Source organism: Medicago truncatula, chromosome 6 (genome assembly GCF_003473485.1).
Source record: "Medicago truncatula cultivar Jemalong A17 chromosome 6, MtrunA17r5.0-ANR, whole genome shotgun sequence".
Classification (NCBI taxonomy): domain Eukaryota; kingdom Viridiplantae; phylum Streptophyta; class Magnoliopsida; order Fabales; family Fabaceae; genus Medicago; species Medicago truncatula.
Genome location: NC_053047.1, coordinates 7,519,650 through 7,542,687, shown reverse-complemented (window position 1 = coordinate 7,542,687; position 23,038 = coordinate 7,519,650). Strand labels below are relative to the sequence as shown.

General features: G+C 32.2%; 1 protein-coding gene and 1 long non-coding RNA gene across 3 annotated transcripts; one reads left to right on the top strand and one right to left on the bottom strand.

The window, feature by feature from the left end:
• Positions 1-3,504: 3,504 nt before the first annotated feature.
• LOC112422440 (uncharacterized) lies at positions 3,505-7,056 on the top strand. 2 transcript variants are annotated; one of them, XR_003012723.2, is made up of 3 exons: positions 3,505-3,640; positions 3,818-3,969; positions 6,655-7,056. It is a non-coding gene; the product is annotated as an uncharacterized lncRNA (long non-coding RNA). The 2 variants fall into 2 exon arrangements; XR_003012722.2 differs by lacking the exon at positions 6,655-7,056 and adding an exon at positions 4,187-4,409.
• Positions 7,057-11,193: 4,137 nt separating this feature from the next.
• On the bottom strand, positions 11,194-21,401 carry LOC25495649 (choline/ethanolaminephosphotransferase 1). Its single transcript, XM_013595876.3, has 20 exons — positions 21,235-21,401; positions 18,297-18,489; positions 17,367-17,376; positions 17,208-17,258; positions 16,880-16,957; positions 16,372-16,447; positions 16,260-16,282; positions 16,080-16,180; positions 15,514-15,608; positions 15,165-15,233; positions 14,164-14,233; positions 13,856-13,919; positions 13,742-13,782; positions 13,573-13,657; positions 13,165-13,227; positions 12,778-12,836; positions 12,631-12,683; positions 12,237-12,309; positions 11,801-11,845; positions 11,194-11,421 (listed from the first exon to the last, which is right to left on the bottom strand). The coding sequence occupies exons 2-19, from the start codon at positions 18,449-18,451 to the stop codon at positions 11,824-11,826; spliced, it is 1,188 nt and encodes a 395-aa protein (XP_013451330.2). The 5' UTR covers positions 18,452-18,489; positions 21,235-21,401; the 3' UTR covers positions 11,194-11,421; positions 11,801-11,823.
• Positions 21,402-23,038: the final 1,637 nt, after the last annotated feature.

Below are 23,038 nucleotides of genomic sequence, written 5' to 3'. Positions count from 1 at the left end.
GTATGAATAAATGATGTTCATATAACATTTTCCTTTAAAAAAATTACTTTCGGCCCACTCACCCTCTACTACTCACTGCTGCATGTGTTTTTGGTCGATAGAAGCCTTAGTTTTTTTCTTTTCTTTTCATAAAACAACTAATTTATATATTACTTGATTTTTTTGGTTGTAATTGATTATGAATCGATTTGTTTATCAAATAGTTCAAGAATTTGATTGATTGATCATCCACTCCGCTGGTGTTTTCACATTGTTCCCAGTTTTGAAAGCACTCTTAAAGTATACAAAAATATAAATTAATAACATAGATATCTTTGCGTCAAAAAAAAAAAACATAGATATCTTAGTGAGTTTGAATTGAAACACAGTAATATAACTGTTACAACTAATCCTAAAGTGGCAGTATTAATGTCTAATATGCTCTTGTTGGTTATTGATTTGTTGTTGTTTAATTTTATTGCTACTATTACTAAGATAATCATGATATATATTTCTATTGCAAGACTGAGATGTTTCCTTATTCCTACAAAGATAAAAATTGTGAATCTTAGACTTTTTTTTAGTTGAAATAAGGTAAGTGTGTGTTAGGTTCTAAAGTAACAAAAAAAAACTTTGAATTAATAAGTTGATTATGATTAAAAATAAGTTGATTTTGTAACTGACTTGTATCTTTGTTTTATTTTCACAAATTTTTCTTAATGGAAGCTTAGTCTTGTTTTACAGGTACGATCGACTTTGTCTTGATTTCATCTTTCTTGATAAGGGAAAACATACTAGCTTTGGTAATGAATTTCACAATGGTATCTCCTATTTTTAATTCATCTTAGTGCATATTTGAATTGATGGTGACGTTGACAGAATCATGATGTGCCAGAGTAATTGTGTTCGTCGATGGATATTCCTTCCATAGCGAGAAGCAAAAACGAGATTAAGTATACAATACCCACGGTTGTTTTTCCACATTTGTAGGTATACAATACCTATATATACCTACGACTTCTAGGGCATGAAACCAAATAATCCACATATAGCATAGAAAAGCAATTTTATATATACACTAAACAATATATTAGGCATCATAAAAAGGAAAAAACTTAGGTGAAGGAATATATTCAAACAGAAGTTATATGATAAACTACGTAAGTACTCCTTCTCAATTGTAAACCGAAAACAAAATATAACTCCAATATATTAGTGAACCATCGAAGACGAAATTAACCGGTCCAAAAGAATAAATGTTATCGATGATTTTTAATTTCATGGATCATTTTGACGTATCAATAAATGTGTGATATGATGCCTACAATATCAAGGACTAAATCCCATTCTCGTCGTTCGTCATTTCGCGCGTAAAATTCATACTGTTAATCCGTTGCCGTTTTTGCTTATGTGCTCCTGACACTTAGCTCTATCATATTTTACAGAGAAATTCAAGTTTCAACCATCCCAAAACAGATTTCCAAAACCTCACATAATCACTTAATTTCACATAATCACATAAATCCCGTTTTCTCTCAAACGGCTCGACTAACATAACATTAATGTAAAACCAGAAATTCCACTATGTTTAACTCACTCAACAACACCAAAACTTCGGTCAACAAATTCATTAATTAAAAGTTCATTTTAGTCACTCGCACACAAACTTAACACAACTCCACAATTCAAACCACAACTTCACAAATTGGAACATCCATGATATAATTCAACAACAACAACATCTCATAACAGCCAGAACATCAAGACCTCTTTCAAACAACTACTATTCACAACTTGGTTAAGATTGAATGATCACAACATTTGATTTATTAAACTTTTTTAAGAATATTACAAGATACATGATAATAACTAAAAAATTTATCCTATATTAAACTACTCTCTGACTGAAAAATTTATTCTTAAATATAAGTTCATTTTCAAATTATTAGATATATTTATTATTTTCTTCATAAACATCCCCTAATTAATACTATTAACTTATTTTGAAATATGAAAAATCAAATATAATACAAATACAAATAAATGATAATTTAGTAATATGCAAACACAAAATAGAACATTAATTGCACTAACTTTTCTTAAAAAAATGTAAAAAAGGTAAAGAAAACTTATATATAAAGGCGGAGGGAGTACATACAACTTTTTGTCACACATAAAAATTGTCTAAAATATCAAAATAGTCATTTGTCCGCAAAAAATGGTATAAGACTAAAAATTATTTAATACCATAAAAATATATTATGTGTTATTTTAACTTGTGTTGTGATGTTTCTGGTGCTTACTTTTTTTTTTTTTGGTCTACAGGTACTTACTGTTTAACATGCAAATGATTTTACCAACCGTTAGAATCTCTTAGGCTATGTTTGGATTGGTGATATGTGATGGAATGGAGTGGTACATAATTATATTCCATTGTTTGGATTTGCAAAAAGTGAATGGAGTGGGATGGAATACAATGGATCTCATTCCATCCAATACCACCCAAACCTTCAATTTTTCATTCCCCTCAAATTAGGGTGTATTCAATGGAATAGAGTACCATAACAAAAAATATTACATTTTTACCCCTGTTTTTATTTTATCTGTAACATGTTCCTCCAACTACTGTTCTTACGTTTTTTTTTTTTCTCCCGTTTAAATTTTTCATTGCTGTCATGTCTTCCTCTTAATTCCTCATGTGCATGCTTATTATTTCTTACTCTGGTATATATTTTTTTCTCTATGTTTACCTTTTAAAAAAAAAAAGAACTTTGCTACGTTGATTTATTTTTTTAAGAAACTTTGCTACGTTGATGTATGATTATATATTCTTCAATTTTATTTTTGCTATTTTACCAATAATACCTAGTATACAAACTGATGAGTTATAATGAGTTTTAAAGTTTCAACATGCGTGTATAATCCTAGATTTGTTATAGAGTTCTGAAGAAATGCAGTTTGTTAAACATATGGATGACATGTCTAAATCAAATTAGGATGCTAAACTCTTGTTTAAATGTTTTAACGGTTGAAGGCGATAAAGTTTTAGTAGTAATATCTTTATAATAATAGTATTTTTTAAATAAGGGTAAAAGTGAAATAAAATTTTTTAACTTGTTCCGTTCTGTTCACTTCACAAACAATGGAATGGAAACATGATTTTGTCACAACATAACATATCCAAACAATGGAATGGAATCTTTATTCCATTCCATTCCGCTCCGCTCTACTCTATTCCATTCCATTCCGCTTCGTTCCGTTATGTTCCGTCAATCCAAACAGAGCCTTAGTTTTTTCTAAGACTTTTTGGTATAAAGCCAAAGAACGATTTCATTAAGGTAATACCGTAATAGGCATTAGGGGTGCCATTAAAGCGATGCAATAGGTAGTTGAGTGAAGTAAAGAAAAACAATAACCAAGACTACCAAACTCTAACCAAACCTAATTCAAAATCAGAACATAAACATTATATTATTTTTTTGAAGGACACATAAACATTATATATAGAGAGAGAGTAAAAGTAGCTTCATTATGCTTATATTCAAACCCTCTTCTTCTTCTTTGTATACTTTGATAATTCCTCCTTTCCTCTCTTTCTCCAATTATAAATAAATAGAAGGTTGCCTTACAACTTCCTAGACTACAAAGCAACATTGTATTGGTAAGTTTTCAACCACACAAAAAAAAAAAAAGGATTATTTTAACCCTAACAAACTAGCTTTGGTAGATGTATGTTGAAAATGGCAGTTAAATTATTTTTGGAATGGTCGAAATGTGAGATATTTAAATCTTTGCTGGCTCTTTTTTCCTCATGTTTAATATCTTGTTTTGTCACCAGATACACAAGTGAGGCAACTTAAATGGAGGTCATACAATATCATTCCGGGCTTGATTAAATGGAGGTCATTCAACAGCTTCTCTATTATGATTTGCTCTATTGTGCATAATGTCAAACTTCGACCGTGATTTCTTTTATTAATAAATAATAAGGTATTAACTGTTATTACTTATACTATATTATTTTAGATTAATTTAATATGTTTTATAGAATATTTTCTAACTTTTATTTATAATAGTAAAGTTATGCAAATGGAATTATTGATTATAAACACTCTAACATTTCTAGGTGAAGTAAAATTAATCATATAGTGGCAAACTAATTAATTTTGATATTAATAACATTGGATTCTTCCTGTTTCAAATTCAGTACACAAGTGTAAAAAGTGGAGTCTTAAGGAAACGGAGGAAATCAACTATCAATCAGTCGTTGGTTATTAACTGTCGAGGAATATGTTTCATCAGATGAAACAGTCATCTGCTCCCCCTACATACTATTTTCATCATCAACTTCAATACCACCTCCATTCAATCCCCAAATTCAATATTTTTTTTCATCAAATCTTGATCCAAAATCATTCAAGCATCAAGCATAGGAGGTATCAACACACTTTTGACGTAAAAAAATAGGTATTGAGCATTTTAATCCGTTTATTTTTTGGTTTTGTTATGGGTATCTACGTCAGTTACGTAGAACTCTGTCATGGGAAACCTCGGCTGTTAACTGCCGAGGAAAACCTCGGTTGTAAGGTGCGGAGGAACTCTTGTTAAAAATTTTCACAACGAAAAAATGGCAGCTACTGCCAGTTTTTAATTTTTTTTTTTTTTGTTTTTTTTTTAATTCATTGTGGCATTGATGTTTATGCATTAGTTAGTTGTTAATTCATATTTATATGTTGTTTAATTATAGTAATGGTAGAGAACGCGGAAGATGTTCCGGGAGAGACAAAACCAAATTTCGTCGAATTTTACGAAGATGTAAAACCGCCTAAGGTTGAAGCGAAACCAAACATTGATGGAGCTTCCGTCCACGTTGAAGCTTCAAAGTATGTTGGTGGCTCTGGTGTCCTCCCACTTCAAGCTCACGAGGTTGACACGGCTAGGTTTTTTTCGGACGACGTTAAGTCGAAAGATAGAGAAGAATTGCTTGAGTGGGCGCGTCGTCAAGCAAATAAGGCGGGATTTACAATTGTTACACAAAGATCAAGCTTGATCAATCCAATGTTCCGCATAGTGTGTGAAAGGAGTGGAGCTCACAAAGTGTCGGGAAAAAAAAACTGAAGCATGCGAGAACGGGCTTAAGAAAATGTGGATGGTTGTTCATGATTAGTGGATATCAAAGTAAGCAAACAAAGGAATGAGGATTGAACATTCTTAATGGAGTTCACAACCATGCGATGGAGTCGACTTTAGAATGACACATTCTTGCCGGTAGACTAAAGGAGGACGACAAGAAGCATCTTGCTCTTGGTCAAGTCACGTACAATCTTCTTGTCGTCCTCCTTTAGTCTACCGGCAAGAATGTGTCATTCTAAAGTCGACTCCATCGCATGGTTGTGAACTCCATTAAGAATGTTCAATCCTCATTCCTTTGTTTGCTTACTTTGATATCCACTAATCATGAACAAGCATCCACATTTTCTTGAGCCCGTTATCGCATGCTTCGGTTTTTTTTCGACACTTTGTGAGCTCCGCTCCTTTCACACACTAGGCGGAACATTGGATTGATCAAGCTTAATCTTTGTGTAACAATTGTAAATCCGGCCTTATTTGCTTGACGACGCGCCCACTCAAGCAATTCTTCTCTATCTTTCGACGTAACGTCGTCTGAAAAAAACCTAGCCGTGTCAACCTCGTGGGCTTGAATTGGGAGGACACCAGAGCCACTAACATACTTTGAAGCTTCAACATGGACGGAACCTCCATCAATGTTTGATTTCGCTTCAACCTTAGGCGGCTTTACATCTCCGGAAAATTCGACAAAATTTGGCTTTGTCTTTCCCGGAACATCTTCCGCGTTCTCTACCATTACTATAATTAAACAACATATAAATATGAATTAACAAATAACTAATGCATAACAATCAATGCCATAATGAATTAAAACAAAAAAAAAACAAAAGAAAAGAAAAAAAAATTTAAAAACTGGCAGTAGCTGCCATTTTTCGTTGTGAAATTTTTTCACAAGAGTTCATCGGCACCTTACAACCGAGGTTTTCCTCGGCACTAGACTACCGGAGTTTTCCTGGGCAGTTAACTGCCGAGGTTTCCCATGACAGAGTTCTACGTAACTGACGTAGATACCCATAACAAAACCAAAAAATGAACGGATTAAAATGCTCAATACCTGTTTTTTTATGTCAAAAGTGTGTTGATACCTCCTATGTTTGATGCTTGAATGATTTTGGATTAAGATTTGATGAAAAAAAAATATTGGATTTGAGATTGAATGAAGGTGGTATTGAAGTTGATGATGAAAATAGTATGTAGGGGGAGCAGGTGACTGTTAACTACCGAGGATTTCCTCGGCAGTTAACTGCAGCCGGTTTTTAAAATCCTCAGCAGTTAATTGCCGACGGGACAAAAACGTAAATTACTCGTGTGCCACAGCCTTATGCAATGTGTCAACAGCAATTCTCATTATTGATTATGAAGACTCCAATGACCTTTTTGTTAAGTCATCACTTTTACTCTAAAGTTGTAAAGCTTTCCAACACAATCGCTTTCTTAATCTATAATTTGTATTTTTGGATTTTGTTGTGTAAGCTAAAAACGCTGATTTTCGTGTTACATATAAAAATAAGTAGATCTCATCCCATGCTATTTGTTCTTTTTCAGATAAGCGAGTGCAAAAAGGCAAGGGCGTTGCAGACTGATTTGGAACGGATGACTAATTATTGAATCTTGCTATTTTGTTATGTGTTAAGTTTATGGATCTTTGTTAACGTTTTATTTTGGATTACCCAACTATGTAATTTTTCTTTTGATGTCTTGAACTAAATTGTAGTCAAGGTTGTCGATTTTTGGTGTTAATCCTCGTTCGTGTCTTGGAACCAATGTTTATCTTTGTATCTAAATTTAGAACGCCCAATTTCATGGATTTCCAGTGTTATGCTAATATTTGCTATTTTCATAAGCAAGAGGCTTTAAGTTTGAGATACTAAAAACAATACACATCTTTTATTGTAACTCATATGCCACTCTATTTTTCTTACTCGTTTGCAATGCATGCATAAATTAAAATTCTTTTTTGTCTTGGGGAAAAGGATAAGTCGTTAAAATAAGGCGTATTTTTTGTTGCATATCTCTATATGTAGAGCAAGTCGGTCTTTTGATGCCAACGAAAATAACAAATTTCAAATTAGATTGCAACAGGTGCATTGCTTGAACACTGGCGACCTGAGATGCACACATTTATTCTTCCAACGGTGAATGTACAATAACGTTCGAGGACATTCATATGATATTGGATTTAAAAGTTGATGGTTTCTCGGTAACATTACACGGGATGATTTTGAAAATTTGTTAGGAACAAATATGTTGGTATTTGTAGGTGAAAGCTGAATTGCCTGTACTCTTTACTGTTGATTGCTATTCGTAGTACTAATAAATCATGTCTTTGTGTTTGATCATATCGGAAATGAGTTTGAGGTTGATGTTAAGAAGGAAGATGAAAAGGTTTACTTCGTTCAACGCTGGGCTAAGATTGGACAACACTAGGGCTTGCTTTTAGGTGCTTGGATAAATTTAACTTGTATATCCAATATAACATATTTCTTATAAGGGGGCGTACAATAGATTGGGAGAAGAGATCACATACTTGATCCTCGTAAGAAATATGAACTTAAGTCGTTGAAGGTGAATAAAGTCGCTAAATCTTAAATTTTAGGATTAAATCGAAATTTTGACAACAATTTCTACCCACATTTCTATTGCAAGATTGAAATGTTTCCTTATTCCTACAAAGATAAAAAATTGTGAACCTTAGACTTTTTTAGTTGAAATAAGCTAAGTATGTGTTAGGTTCTAAAGTAACAGAAATAGATTTTGAATTTATTTACTTGTAAAATTGATTATAAATAAAAATATGGTTAAATAAGTAACTCGTCGCCCTAAATATACCAACATTTGATTTTACTCCCCCTAAAATATTATTTAGGCTTTTGATCCCCCAAAATTTTCCATCTATGAAATTAATCCCTAATTTTTAATCAACTCATGTCCAAACATCATATATTCTAATGAAATTTTCAAGAAATAGGTAGAATATTATGACAATCTCTCAAAAAAAAAATTATTTAACAAATCATGAATTAAAAATGAATTTTTATGTTTTTGGTGTTAAAAAATTCTGATTTTTTTTGGAAAATTCATAGTATACCTTCTCAAATATATTTAATTTGTAGGGCAAATCTTCAAGATTTATTTTTAAATTTCAATTTTTAAATTTCAATTTAAACCTTAAAATACATTAGGTCGGCCCTGTAGTAGTTCAAATGCTGTCAACTCAAGGCTTTACTTTATGTAGGAGCCACATTAATATTGTATTGAAAAGTGAAATGGTTCAGTTATTTTGGGACATTTTTTTTTTGCAAATGGCTCATTTATTGTGGAACGGAGGAAGTACTATGTTTTAGTTTTCTTAATAAGTGTGATTTTTTTTGCTTATGATATGGTACGGATGGAGTAATCCTTAACGGTTTCCAATTTTGAACACCCCTACTACACTTATTAGACTAGACTGAAAGGGAATATACATTACTACCCCCGGTCTCAAATGTAAGCAACTTTTCACTTTTTAGTTCATTCAATAATTGATGTATGTGGTCTATATTATGGACTACATGCATTATTTATTGAATGAACCAAAAAAGTGAAAAGTTACTTACATTTGATACCAGAGGGAGTATTGATCTGACAGAGTGCTTAAAATTCAGTAAACAAGTGTAAAAAGTGGAGTCTTAAAAGATCCAATGACTCTAATTCAGCACAAAGCATAAATAATAATAATAATAATCTCTCCGTTCTAAATTGTATGATATTTTGGGCATTTCATACGTATTAAGAAATGTAATTTATATTGTGTGGGAAAGAGATATTATGAGTTGTTTTACAAAATTTTCCTTAATAAATGATATGGGAAAAATAAATGAAAGAATTGAAAGAAGAAAAAGTAATAAATAATTAAGAATATAATAAAAAAAGTAACATTAATGTTTGATTGATATTGTAAAGTGACATATAATTTGAAACAATTTTTTTTTCTAAAGTGATATATAATTTGGGACGGAAAGAGTATTAATAACATTGAATTCTTCTAGTCTTTAAAAAAATCGAAAGCATTGATCACCCTTGAGGCAATAATGGAGGAAATCAACTTATCATCAATCAGCCATTGGTTATTAACTGAAAGGCAAATTCACCTTTCCCGTTTTCCAAGTTCACAAATGATTTTGCCATTAATTAAGTTAAGGGTCATGTTAAGTAGAAATATTCCTTTAATTTATGTATTCTATTCATTACAAATTCAAAAATAAAATTAAATGCACATATTTCAACAAAAAATTATTATATTGGGTTCCTTATCTTGTGCTTTAAGGGTATAAGTTAAGATTTTCCTAATTTAAATGTATGTAGCTAAGTGAAAGGGAAGCTTATAATTTTGTGAGTTTGAGATCTTTCTCTTCCACTTCAAAATATCCTTCACAAGGGAAATAACCCTAACCTTAAATAAGAAGGTCTCAAACATAGTATACCTTCTCAAATATATTTAATTTGTTGGCCAAATCTTTAAGATTTATTTTTCTTCAGACTTTAATTAATGGACTTTAGGTCATTTGTCTCAACGTTTGGACTTTTTTTTTTTTTTTTTGCAGGAAACAGACGAATGCAACCTTAATTCAAGAATAAAACACACAACAATTGGGGTCCACTTCCACTGTATTTCAAGAACAATTTCCAATATAAATAAGAGCTCACACCCTTCATGTGCCAAAGAGAGTTGAATTTGCATTAGTGTTATTTCATTCGATTTTGAAACAATAGTCACAAATAGGATTCAGGTTTTGCAACATTAATCTTTCACTATAATATATAATGTTTTTGCACAACTCTTATTCTTCTTATCAACCATCATTTCATCACTATAATTCTCTTCCTCCTTTTCTTCTTTTTTGGAAGTCTATAACACAAGATAGTGGACAACCATTACCATACACAAAATTGGATCCAAAAAGCAAATATGTTCATATCATAGCAATTGAGATTTATAGTTATGAATGTTGTGACAAGACAATAACAAACAACAGACAATAGTTTAAGAGTATTCATCATCTATCAATATAGAAAGGTATATATAATCCTCTCTCCCTTTTTTTGCATGTTCTAACTGTGAAATGGCGAACATGCAGGTTGAAGAGTCCGCCCACACAAGAGCGCCGATTCTGAACGACAATGAAGACCCTTATTCGATCTATGGTGAAGAGGAGGAGGTGGAGACTGACCAGATTTCTCTAGTGCATAAATAACGATCCCAGCATTCATTCACTCTCCAGGCAGAATCAAGTCACCTCTTCCACCAATCATCACCCTATGAAAGTATTAACCTACCACCAGCGTACATGCAATCCTCCTACTTCAGAATCATCCCAACAAACACAATGGTCTCGACCACCAATACTCGCAGCAACACAGATGGGCGGTGACATGTTTGGTATATTTTAGACACTAACTATGTAGATGCTTCGATATAGTATCATATATTGTCTTATCAATTAATCAAACACCTTCTCACTAAACTTTAATGTTTGCAAAGTATTCCCGTGTTTGTACCAGGAACTGTTAGTCGACCTTTTCCATACATGAGAAGCTCCAAAGAATAGAGCTACAAGCTTTGCTAAGCGTTAACTTTTGTATACGTTCCAAAAAGTTCCTTGGGAGGGAACAAGTAAAGGAAAGGAAAAGTGAATTAGTTATGGGTGGTTTTTATGTATAATTACTGTATTTGATTGTGTTATGCGTGGTTTTTATGAATGTTGCAACAAAGACAGTAACGAACAATGACCGTTGAATGTGTATGGTATATCGATATGGAGTTGCATTCCTCGTATTTACACAGTTGAATTGAACAAACCATGTTAACATCTGTTCTTTTTTGAACACTTCGACGTTATATCATACTGTCTTATTAAATAATCGAACACATTTTCACTAAATTTTAATGTTTAATTTATCAATGGACATTCCAATTATTGATCAGAATTTGTTTAATTTATCATAGGTTTATTTATGCTTGTTCAATATTGTTGTCAATAAAATAAAGGAATAAGTTTTCACAAGTGAAACTTAATATTTTTGTAAAACAAAAAACAACTTTTATGGGAGATTTGAGAGGAATGGTTCTCAAATTGAAATCAACCATTGAGATAAGTATTTTCCTTTTCAATTCACATTAAAGCTATCATCAATATATTCATAGTGGTGAAAATGGAATTTTTCCACAAATAAATCTCCTAACCTATCTAAGAATCAATACATAATGAAAATTGCCATGTAGCAAAATTAGTATTGACCAAAACCTTGCCGGTAGTTCTCTTGACTTGCAAGCTGAAATGACAAAAAAAGTGAATCAACAAAACATGGAGAGATGAAATTGATTGTGTGTTTGGTTTTGCGGCAATGAAAATTAACTACGAATTAATTGATTTTGATCAAAAGTGAATTTGATGTATAATTATTTAAGTTTTGATACATTCGCATAAAAGTAAGTTGTATGACAAATCTGAGAGAGAAAAATTATGTTCGGAGGCAAAATTTCAAAATCCCAATTTTGTGCTAGAATCCATTCTAGAGAGAAAATCAATTTTACTCAAGAATACTCTAACATGTCAATCAATTTTACCTGTCCAAAATCATTTTTGGCTTTCACAAAAGTGATCAAAGAAAATGTCCAAAAACTCAACCAATGAATTAGAAAAGGGCATACCTAAATGAAAAATCTTGGTAGATTTAAGCTTCCTTCCTAGTTATCCTGCAATGGAACAATAGGAAAGCACTTAGAATCAAAAAACATTGTTCTTAGGACCTATAATGTGGACAACATAGCCGATACGGACACCGACGTGAATACATATATACTTATTATGATAAAATAAAATATTAACATCGTTTAGATAAACTTGTGTGTGAGGAGTGTCCAAGACGTGTCAAAAGATTTTTTTTAGGACACTTGTCTGAGTTGTTCGACACGTGTCATACAAGTATTGTATGAGTGTCGGACACCGACGCATGTTTGCCACCCGGACACATAGCTTAGGACAAGTTATCATCAACTTTTCCAAAAACAAAGTTCAACAAAAACTCATATTTATGTACTAACTTCAACCATACATTAGACACTAATTTAGTTCAAGTTAACTTACCTGAAGCAATATATTCCCAGGGCATTCGTAATTTCATGAATGACAGATGTCGCGAAATGCAAGTAAAGCGATGCTGTGTTTGCAGAAACAGAATCATCAGGCAGGAAAACCAGAAGTGATATAATGAACTGCATAAGTACTACATCTCAACTGTAAAACAAAACTAAAATTCCGTCCCTGATATTAATAAATTTCCAAGAAATCGTTGAAATTGAAATTCATCGATCACAATACTCTCTCAGATGATATCAAAGACTAAATTAACTGATCCAAAAGAATAAATGTAATCGATGATTTTCAATTTCATTGACCGTTTTAAATTTTCATTAGTTATGTGGACGTGGAGTAAACTGTTCGATGCCAGCAATATCAATGATTAAACCGGTATATGTACCTGTAAATGCACAGTAACCAAGAAGAACTAGTCTCTCATTAACTAAAGGAACCCTGCCAAAAAACAATTTCCATGAGAAGATAAATGTGACTAATAATCAAATTACATCAATCAAAGGAATTTAGAAAGTAAAATCACAGTACATACCCATCATTTAGCCTTGATGCAAGTGCATTAGCAATGGCGAGTGGTAGATACATGAGGGACTGTACAAGATGAACAATGCTTACATCAATTATCTTTGTGAAATAAACTTTAACAATTAATATCACTTCCAATAATTTGGCTACATTGATCAAAGCATTTTCATTGAGCTAACATTTTCTTTGCCGTCATGAACACATCATGAACGATGAGTCTGTAATAATATATATATATATATATATATATATATATATATATAACTCAATTATTATTATAAAGTTATCGATTCATTACTTCGTTAATTCATAATGAGGGGCAATAGCCAAATATGAAAAAATAATGCATCTTAAGAAATTTAGAAAGTAACATCCAAATAAAACAGCTTAATACCATGCACATTCCAGTTTTTAAGCCTTTTGGTTCATCACATAAGTGAGACAAAATCATCCTTCCCTGCAAAATTGAGCTTCTATCAGTAAAAGTCATACTATAAGGACTGAGATGATTGTACACATAAGGAAGCTAAATGCAAAATATATAATTTAAGAAACAACTTATGACATGTCCATTGGCTGTGATAGTTTATGAAAACAGCTTGTATCTTATATGAAAATAGTTCGATTTTATTTTATCTTTTGTTATAGAAATAGTTTATACATGAAAACTTGTATGAAAAGCATTTATGCTATAAGCGCTTAACAAAGCTGTTTATCCAAACAGGGCCTAAGCCTACCTCAACCCTAGAAGCTATCTTACAAAACTCAACAGTTTTACGGATTGAAGACATAGCTATCTTACCACAAGATATCCGAAAGTAAGCCCAGTTCCCATGACAACTAAATGTGGATAATTGGCTATGATGTCAGATGGTGACAAATAATCCCTGCAACAAAATCACCCAAGTATAAGCGCTTGCATTCAAAATAAAACTAGGAACAAAAATGATGCGTGTTGAGTTGAGTTATACCACATAAGCACTCCTCCGACAAGGACAACAAACGGATAAAGCTGCACACAAAAAGGCAATCATGAACAAAGTAACCAGATTATAGGAAAGAATTCCAATAAGAAAAGGTCTTACCATTGCTAATGCAAGAGGCATACTTCCATTTCTTGACTTCACAACCTTATAAACATTGATAACACTGCATAGAACCAATAGATAATAATGTTGACATTTGAAAAAACCTTCATCAACATCAAATAACTTCGTAAATAAGTATACAGAAATTCACGAGGATCGCGCAGTAACAAAATATAAAGTTAACCTAAAAGAAATTGTTTCAGGTTTAAAAGTTGGAAAAGAATACAGAAACTTTATGCCAAGGACTAACGCGGTACTGTGCATGCTAGAAAAGATTAAACTTCAATAGTTTTAGCTATACATACTTGAGTGCGACGGTTGGTATAACTCCAAAAGCTATCATCAAACACAATATAGCACTGTATGTTGGAACATCTGAAATCCAAAAAGAAAATTCAAAAATATAGCACTGTATGTTGGAACATCTGAAATCCAAAAAGAAAATTCAAAAGGAGTTATGAAAATGCAAAATGACAACAAATAGTGAATTGATTTGGGGCTGAACGTGAAATCTAAAAATAGGCTTCTAATATAAAACAAGTCAACGATTAAATTGTACAATTCATGATCACAAAAGAGAATTTAAAACATACCTTGGATCCATTGATGGGAGAAATGAGGCGTGAATGATGATGTATGGATGATGGATGATTGAAATATTTGAGTTTGTTGAAGTTTTCTTATGAAATGAACGATGAATGAATCACTACAAAAAAAACTCAAATATTTGTCTTATGAATCACTACAAATATTTGAGTTTTTTTGTAGTGATTCATCCATCATTCATTTCATAAGACAACTTTAATAAACTCAAATATTTCAACCATCCATCATCCATACATGATCATTCACGCCTCATTTCTCTCATCAATGGATCCAAGGTATGTTTTGAATTCTCTTTTGTGATTATGAATTGTACAATTTAATCGTTGACTTGTTTTACTACATTAGAAGCCTATTTTTAGATTTCACATTCAGCCCCAGATCAATTCACTATTTGTTGTCATTTTGCATTTTCCTTTCATTCCTTCAGTGCCCTTATTAACAACCATGAAAATCAAGCAACAATTATCATGAACTTACCCAACAATGAGACTAACTATAAATAGACCGATAATATTTTTCAAGTTAAGCTCGACTATATCATTTGAAGGTTGTGTAAACCAGATCATATTGGAGAAGCATAATTATTAGGGATGTGAAACTCAGGTCGAAGTATAATCATTATCGCAATTAGCATTAAAGAATAGAGAAATTTAAGCTTTTGTCCCAAATAAAGAAAGAATATACAGATCGACAGTCTTACCAGAAATAAAAGGCAACCAATTCAAAAAAGGCAAAGACTTTCCAAATTGCTGAGCCCACCACTCAGCACCTGTAGAAAAATAATTACAACGATAACAATACGCATTGGCTTTTTAAGCATATGTAATAATAAACGAGTTTAATTCGTATGCTCTGATGGTGTAAAAAAAGTTATACAAAAACGTCCAATAAGATCTCACCATTTACATAAGTTATTAATTTATTAGTTTCTAAAATATCTACACAAATATCTAAAAGGTGAAATTTGATTGAATGTCTGTATAAAACTATTTTACACTGTCACTGTATACAAATTAAATTTACAATAAAAACTCACAGAAAGGGCATACCAACGACAGCAGTGAAAAAGTGACTGAGGTATATTATCATAAGACCCTCTGTAGGTCCATTTACAACAGGAAGTATCAGTGTATTGGTGAAGTAGCTGCATCAAAAACATTTAAAAGAATATCAATATTGCTATACTGTCTAAAAGTATACATAGAATATGGTATTAAATTGTACAATCATGCCGAATGGTCAATAGAATAGATGCCAGCTTGAGAATCAGATGCATTTCATTCAAATACTACGATATATACAGGACAAAAACAGACCCTGATTGGATAAACAGGTTAACTAAGTTTATAGCATAAGCTCTTATCATATAAATGCTTATGTATAAACTATTTATATAATAAACTATAAAATAAAGTTAAACTGTTTTCATATAAGCTATTTACACAAGTTGTCTCTGTAAGTTCTCATAAACAATCTCACAAGTGCTTATGTCAGTAGATAAACTCAAATAAGTCAATTTAAACAGACCTTAAACTTGTAAACAAAGGCTTAAAAATATTGCTAATGGAAAATGAAACAATTCTACTAAAAATATTAATTGAACATAGTAACTTACTGCTCCCACGTTGCGCCATAAAATGTAACTGCAGATATTAACCACCACCAGAAAGTACTTCTTCCACACATCGATGTGCTCCCAAAAGCAAGTGCTTCAAACTGAAAAGCAGTTCTCAAGATGACATTATTTTCTTTTGATGGTTTGAACACAATAGCGATAAAGCTAAAAGAGACGTACTGTACAAGCAAGTGCATCACACCCTGCAATATAGTCAAAAATATCTTCATCAATGACATACATGATGAAAAATATAATAAGAAAATGAAAAAAAATGGTGAAGGAAAATAACCATGATCGAACAGCTCCCCTAATGGACTTGAAGAATTCGTTCGTCTAGCTTGCTTCCCATCAACAGCATCAAATGTCTATATATAAACAACTTAATCACTAACTTAGCCATCATAACACAAAAGGCCCCTATAGATAAACCATAAGAATCTTTAACAAAAATAGTGTGCTTTAGTCTTTAAAACCGTGTTTTTAAGTCCTTGGCGAGAATAAAAAATAGGCAATGAAAAAGCTCCACGCCATATTTATGGAAGTGTTTTAGTGCACTCGTCTTGACTCGGATTAGACCAAGTCCAATGTGGTCTCTAGATAGTGAGAGTCGCACAAAAAAAAAAGGACTAAAGCACGCTATTTCTTTAAATGTAGGAACTAAAGCTGAAAAAATAAATAAATAGGAACCAATTTCAAAAGACTTGTTTTTCAAGTATCAAATATATATTGAAGCATAAAATTTACCAAAATCGGTTACCATCATGAGACCGGTACCACAATATGAGAATTTAACCAACCTGGTATAAAAACAAAAGTAGCCCGTGTGCAAAATGAACCCATCTTGGAGGAGCTGTGTCCAATTGAGGTGAGTATATCTGAATAAAATTAAGAAATATCACTTCTACGACCATGTATCGAACACTTCAACTAAATATAATCTCAATAAACCATGAAATTAATCAGCAATATTAAAGGTAGTTCGTATATACTTGTTTCTACAAATTGCAAACTTCATTGTATATCATTTTTGCAAAATGAAAATTAATGCGAGGAACAGGAAAATTATCACTATTATGTTTTCAACTTTATGGATTAGGATGATTAATGGACTCAGGTTTCACTTACATAGCCAAGCAACGCAGACAATAGTAGCATCATAAATCCCATCAGAGTTATCTGGAACCAAACAATTTAACAAATATCAGTGCCAATGATATAGCTTATGATCATAATAACAGCCGCAATTACAGATGATACTACAATATAAAGGAAGCAAAGGCTTACCATGTTTGGACTGCATAATATCGCAGAAGCCAAAATGCCGAGTAATGAGGATATATGAAATAAAAGGTAGAAGTTAGTGACAAGGAAATTACAAATAAGATTGAAGAATAATTATACCAGAGTATCAACAGAAAAGTAAATAATAGTATAGTCTCCATGAATGAGTGTGTGTGCATGTAAGAGACAGAAAATGCAAAACATCTACTTACATTTTTTAGATTGAAAGGAAAGTCTAAATGACATTTGATCATAAAACTTGATGTTCTAATCATTTTGTCATTTTAATAAACTGCATATGACTCTTGATTCAAAAATGAGAAATTTTATCCTGTTTTTCATTCCTGGCAAATCCTCTCTATACCTTAAGGCTATGGCCAACTTTGCGTGCTCATTTAAACGATAGTATCAAGATGAAGAGACATAACAATGATAACATATTATTATACGAGAAAAGTTTCACAACAAATCTCAATTTCACATACAAATTTCCTAACGTGGTTTATCATCATTCTTAGAATTTGGGTCAGTCCTAAATCAACCCTAGAAAACCGACTTATAAGGTGAGCGATGTCTCACTCATTAACACTTTATTAGGTATATATTCACCCAATGTAGGACTGTCAACACACCCCACTTACACCCAAAATTCGACATCTTGAATGTGACTCAAGTGGCGCAATAGCAGGTGGCCCGATGAATCTTGGATAGACTCGGATACCAACTTAGAATTTGGATCGGGCCTACCTCAACCCTACAGAACTGACTTGTAAAATGTGAAACGGCTCCCCACTTGTAAACAGTTTTCATGTCATATCTCATCCAGTATGGGACTCATAACAAACCTCGAAGTGAATAGATATTTTTATAATTATAAAATAACTAATTTATAACAGAAAAACTACATTAGTTTGAAATGAAAAAAGTACTTACGGCATCCATAGAGGAAAAAAATGAACAAAGCGAGTCCAGAAGGGCTGTAGTACATATTTTGCCACATAGGAATGATCTACACCACTATATTTGTATCTATGCAGAGCTGCAACACCATGAGAACCAATATAACCCATTCTCTCTATCAAAACCATACAATATGCTTCAAAATCCAGTCAAATCTTAGCACAACCTGCGAAAATTTGAAGAAAAATATTAAACCGACCGGTTAAATATACGAATTAGCCCAAGTGACAAACCAAATTGAATTCAAAGCTCAAAAACCAATTTGAACAAATTTAAAACGACAAGCATGATCTATTTATGGATTATATATTGAAACTCATTTTTCCATGTGTTGTCCAAATCAAACAAAGCGACAATATTTAGTTATGGTGAAAGAACAATTCTTTATATAAAATATGAAAAAATGGGAAACAAAACATCAAACAAGTAAATAAGACACCCTGAATGGAACATGATTAAAGGGAAAAATTGAACAGTACTTAGCAGTCACATCCAAAACAATAAGGTAATCAATGGGCTTAAACTGCGCTTATTAATCATGCAAACAAACAAAGGCTTCAGATTTCAAATAAAGGCGAGCGTCTCAGGCGAGCCTTTAGGCTTAGAGCATATATGATGTTATAACCAAAATTGAGTTCTTAACATTATGTTGGTGGGCCATAAGATGCTACACAGGATTTATAGACACTCGCTCACTTTTACTCCAAAGCAAGAACCAAAATTCTGTTCTTAACTTATTTTATAGGATCCCACAATTTGTGACTTTTTGGCCTAAGAATTGTCCAACTATTGGAATTCTTCTGACATATTATTGGCATGTCACTCAACTTCAATGTTGGGAAAAATCAAGCAGTGTTCTTAATTGTTCTGAAGTTTTAGAACACTGCATTGGAGTCACTCTTGGTACTTGCTAAAATGCATTTGCTAAATGGGATAGAGTGGAGAAATGTTAAAAGAAAATAAGAAGTTGTCAATCTCTGAGGTTTTTATCTTGGCAGTAACTGGATAAGGGTTTTGCAAACTATCGATGTTATGCTATCTTCATTAACTAAGAGTCCCTTTCTTCAGTGAAGCATGCGCTTTCTGAAGGAAGCCTCTTGCTTAAGGCATTCACTAAAGAGTTAGTCAAAGACTAGTAGGAATGATTAAAAAATTGAATCTTGCACCTCGCTATAGAACTAAACTCACTAATCCTCTCTTCATTCATTCAAAATACAAATATATAATCTTTGAAGAAAAATATTCTAGAACAGCAATTTCTAGTGATCTAAGCAAACCATCAAATCTTTAACAGCAGTACACACAAATTAGATTGCGCATATATTATAAAGCACTTGACACGGATAATGGACACAACACTAACACGTAGACACTAGTAATGATTTTAAACAAATAAAAGTGATTGAATGTATGTAACCACATGTATCAATGTCGTGTCGGTGTCGGATGCTAACACGTGTCGGGCACTGGACAAACCGTCAACTAGAAGTGTCCCTGCTATATAACTCATAACAACTACACAATGCATATACATGAACTATCTAGTATTTCATCAGTCATTCGTAAACAAGCAAATATGTTACAAACATACAAGCTTTGAGGAAAAATATTCTATAGCAGCAATTTCTAGTGATTTTAACATCCCATCGAATCTTTAACTAAACACACAAAGTAGATTGCACATAACCTATAAAGCACTGACACGGACACTGTACACGATACTAATACACACCACCACGTATACAACACTAGTAATAATCTAAAAGGTATAGATGATTGAATGTAACCACATGTATCAATGCCGTGTCGATGTCCACTAACACATGTTAATATATTTAATTCACTGTAATTTTCTTTTAATATTTCTAATTTGTTGTTAGTTTCTTTGTTTAGTATACAGCTGTCAATTGGGTAAAATGAATTCCTAAATTGTATTCATCAATTGGGTAAGTATACTAAATATACAGGTCATTTGACAGCTATACTATTACTAACAACAACTATGCTATAAACTAACTAGCAGCTTTGAGAGCTTTATACTAAACAAACTAAACAACAACAAATTAGAAATATTAACAGCAAATTACAGTGAATTATATATATTAACAGCACAGAGACCCGTAATAAATTAAAAAGTTATATATAAGTGATTGAATGTAACCATATGTATTGGTATCGCGTTAGTGTGTCAGACACTAGACATGCCTTCAATTGGAAATGTCGCTGTTACATAGCTCATAACAACTACACAGCACACAAATACATGGACTAAACAGAATAGATTGCTAATAACCTATTAAGCACTAGCATGACATCGACACTGACATATAAACACATGTATCAATGTCGTGTTGGTTTCAGACACCTAGACATATCAAACACTAGACAACTCTTCAATTACAAACATCGCCCTTACATAGCTCATAGAAACTACACAACACAAATACATGAACAAAACAACCCATCAAATCAAATCTTTAACAAAACATACAAAGTAGATTGCCATGTCATGACCTAAAAAGCACCAACACGGACACGGTACATGACACTAGTACACACCGCCACATAACCACTAGTAATAATTGAAAAAGATACAAGTGATCGAATGTAACCACATGTATCGTGCCAGTGAACTGGACACACAGCTACATAGCTCATAACGACTACACAAATACATTAACTATCTAGTAATTCATAATAACCACACAATCAAAACAAACACACTATCATTCTTACTAAGCAAAACAACATATAAAAATCATAAATAACACACAAAACTCTAAAAGGGTATAATCAAAAACAAATATTTTTGCAGAAAAAAATGCAACGGATCGAAAAACAAAAAGCATTATGCGATACCCTTTTGGAGAAAAAAGAGAAATACAAAGAAAAAGAGAAGAGAAAGGGTTACCAAATCATTTGTTGCAGAGTGAGAGAAGGTTCGTGAAAATGGAATGATTTGAAGAAGATAGCGAGAAAACAGTGAATGAACAGAGAGTGTTGTGTTGTGTTGTTTCGTAACCTCCGACGTAGGATTTGGTTACAAGGCTTTGCTTTTTCCAAACGCTATTTTGTCCTTTTGTTGTTTTTAGATTTATGAGGACTTAAGAGTGAAAAACAAAAACCTAAATTGCTTTTTACAATTTATTTTCCTACAAAAAATAAAATTGAGTTAATCCCTAACATATAAAATTTTAACAAACAAATCACTAAAAATAATTGTTATTTTTAGGGTTCAATAGTTTTTTTTTTTTTGACAAAAAGATGCTTATAACATTTCATTCGTATTAAGAGTAGCAATACAATGGAACTAGCTGAATCAGTGGCTTCACGAGCAAGAGCATGTGCTACCACGTTAGCTTGTCGCCGGTTAAACTCCACCCTAGAGTTTGTGAAAGAGGAGGACAAAGTATTCTGACGTGCTGCAATTATTTGGTCGAACTCAATAAAATCATCTATGTTCGATAAGATAGCACCTGCTGTTAATTTTAAGTCGACTACAAAATTCACGTTGTCAAACCACATGTCACGTATCCATTGTAAAGCATGAAAAAGAGCTAGTGCTTCACCTACTTGGACAGCAACCAAGCGAGAGAGCTAGGGTTCAATAGTTTGAAAGTAAGTTAAAGTGATTATTTTTTGGCAATTTTTATTAAACCGGAGGATCATACGTGTTTGTTTATGATAATTAAATTTATTTTTTATATTTTATTTCGTCATAAAATCAATATTGTTTTAAACTAGATTCGGTAACAAGTTAATGGTTATGACTGATCTTCTTAAGAAGTTTCGTTTGCTTCTCATGGGAGATGTCGCGGGAGTTGCATGTTCGACATCTTCGTAGTAATCTCTTGTGACATGAACAATTGTCTTTTTATTTTACGTTAACCCTCCTATTTGCAGAGAAGGACCTTGATAATTTGGAGTTTGGTCGTGGATCAAAATAGTCCGATAAAAAGGGTTTTTTCTAGATTACCTTTGAAGAATAGTGGGTAATTTACCCACCAACCAATGAAAATGAGCAATTTGTTGGTGGGGTCAAAATAGTTCATGGATACCACTTAAAAATGTGCTTATGTGGCTAATGTGTATTGGTTGGGGTAAATTACCCACCATTCTTCCATGTCTACCTTAGTTGTCATCGATAAAAAATGATAATCTGATCAAAGATTGTTTCGTCTAGGAATCAAACCTACTTTCTTTCAATCGATTCGTCTTTGGTACAACTCATTAAAATTGCTTGGTTAATAGGTTATTTATTTCATATTTCCAGACTAATATTTTTATATTTAATTCCAATGATGAGCGATATTTGCTCTTTTAATGCTTCATAAAAGCGATTCACTGTTTTTACTACTGTGAACAACAACATTCTTAAAAAAACATTCTTTCTTTGGGGGAAAAAACATTCATCCCCTATGACTTTTAAGTTTATCAAATTTATTCCTAGGAATAACATTCCTTGGAATATAAATATGAGAATTTTATTCTAAGGAATTTAGGAAAAATATGTTTGGTTAGCTTTATAATATGGCAAATTCTATGGTACACCCAACAATTTGAGTGTACCGGTACACCAAATTATTAAATCAATAATTAAACGAGTTGTTTTTTTTGAAGAAAAATAATTGTTTTCTATCATTGACAATAATTAAATCGTATTTACCAAAAGCGTCGAAGAAATAAAATTTACTTTTTTTGAATTTTTATTACAT

Bases quoted from the DNA above. Each gene is read 5' to 3' on its own strand.
- LOC25495649 (XM_013595876.3), bottom strand. From the start codon at position 18,451: ATGGTTTTGATAGAGAGAATGGGTTATATTGGTTCTCATGGTGTTGCA. The intron at 16,958-17,207 runs GTAAGTGAAACC...AATTTTATTCAG, and splicing joins TGTCTGCGTTGCTTGGCTAT to ATATACTCACCTCAATTGGA. The intron at 13,228-13,572 runs GTAAGATAGCTA...TCAATTTTGCAG, and splicing joins TTACTTTCGGATATCTTGTG to GGAAGGATGATTTTGTCTCA.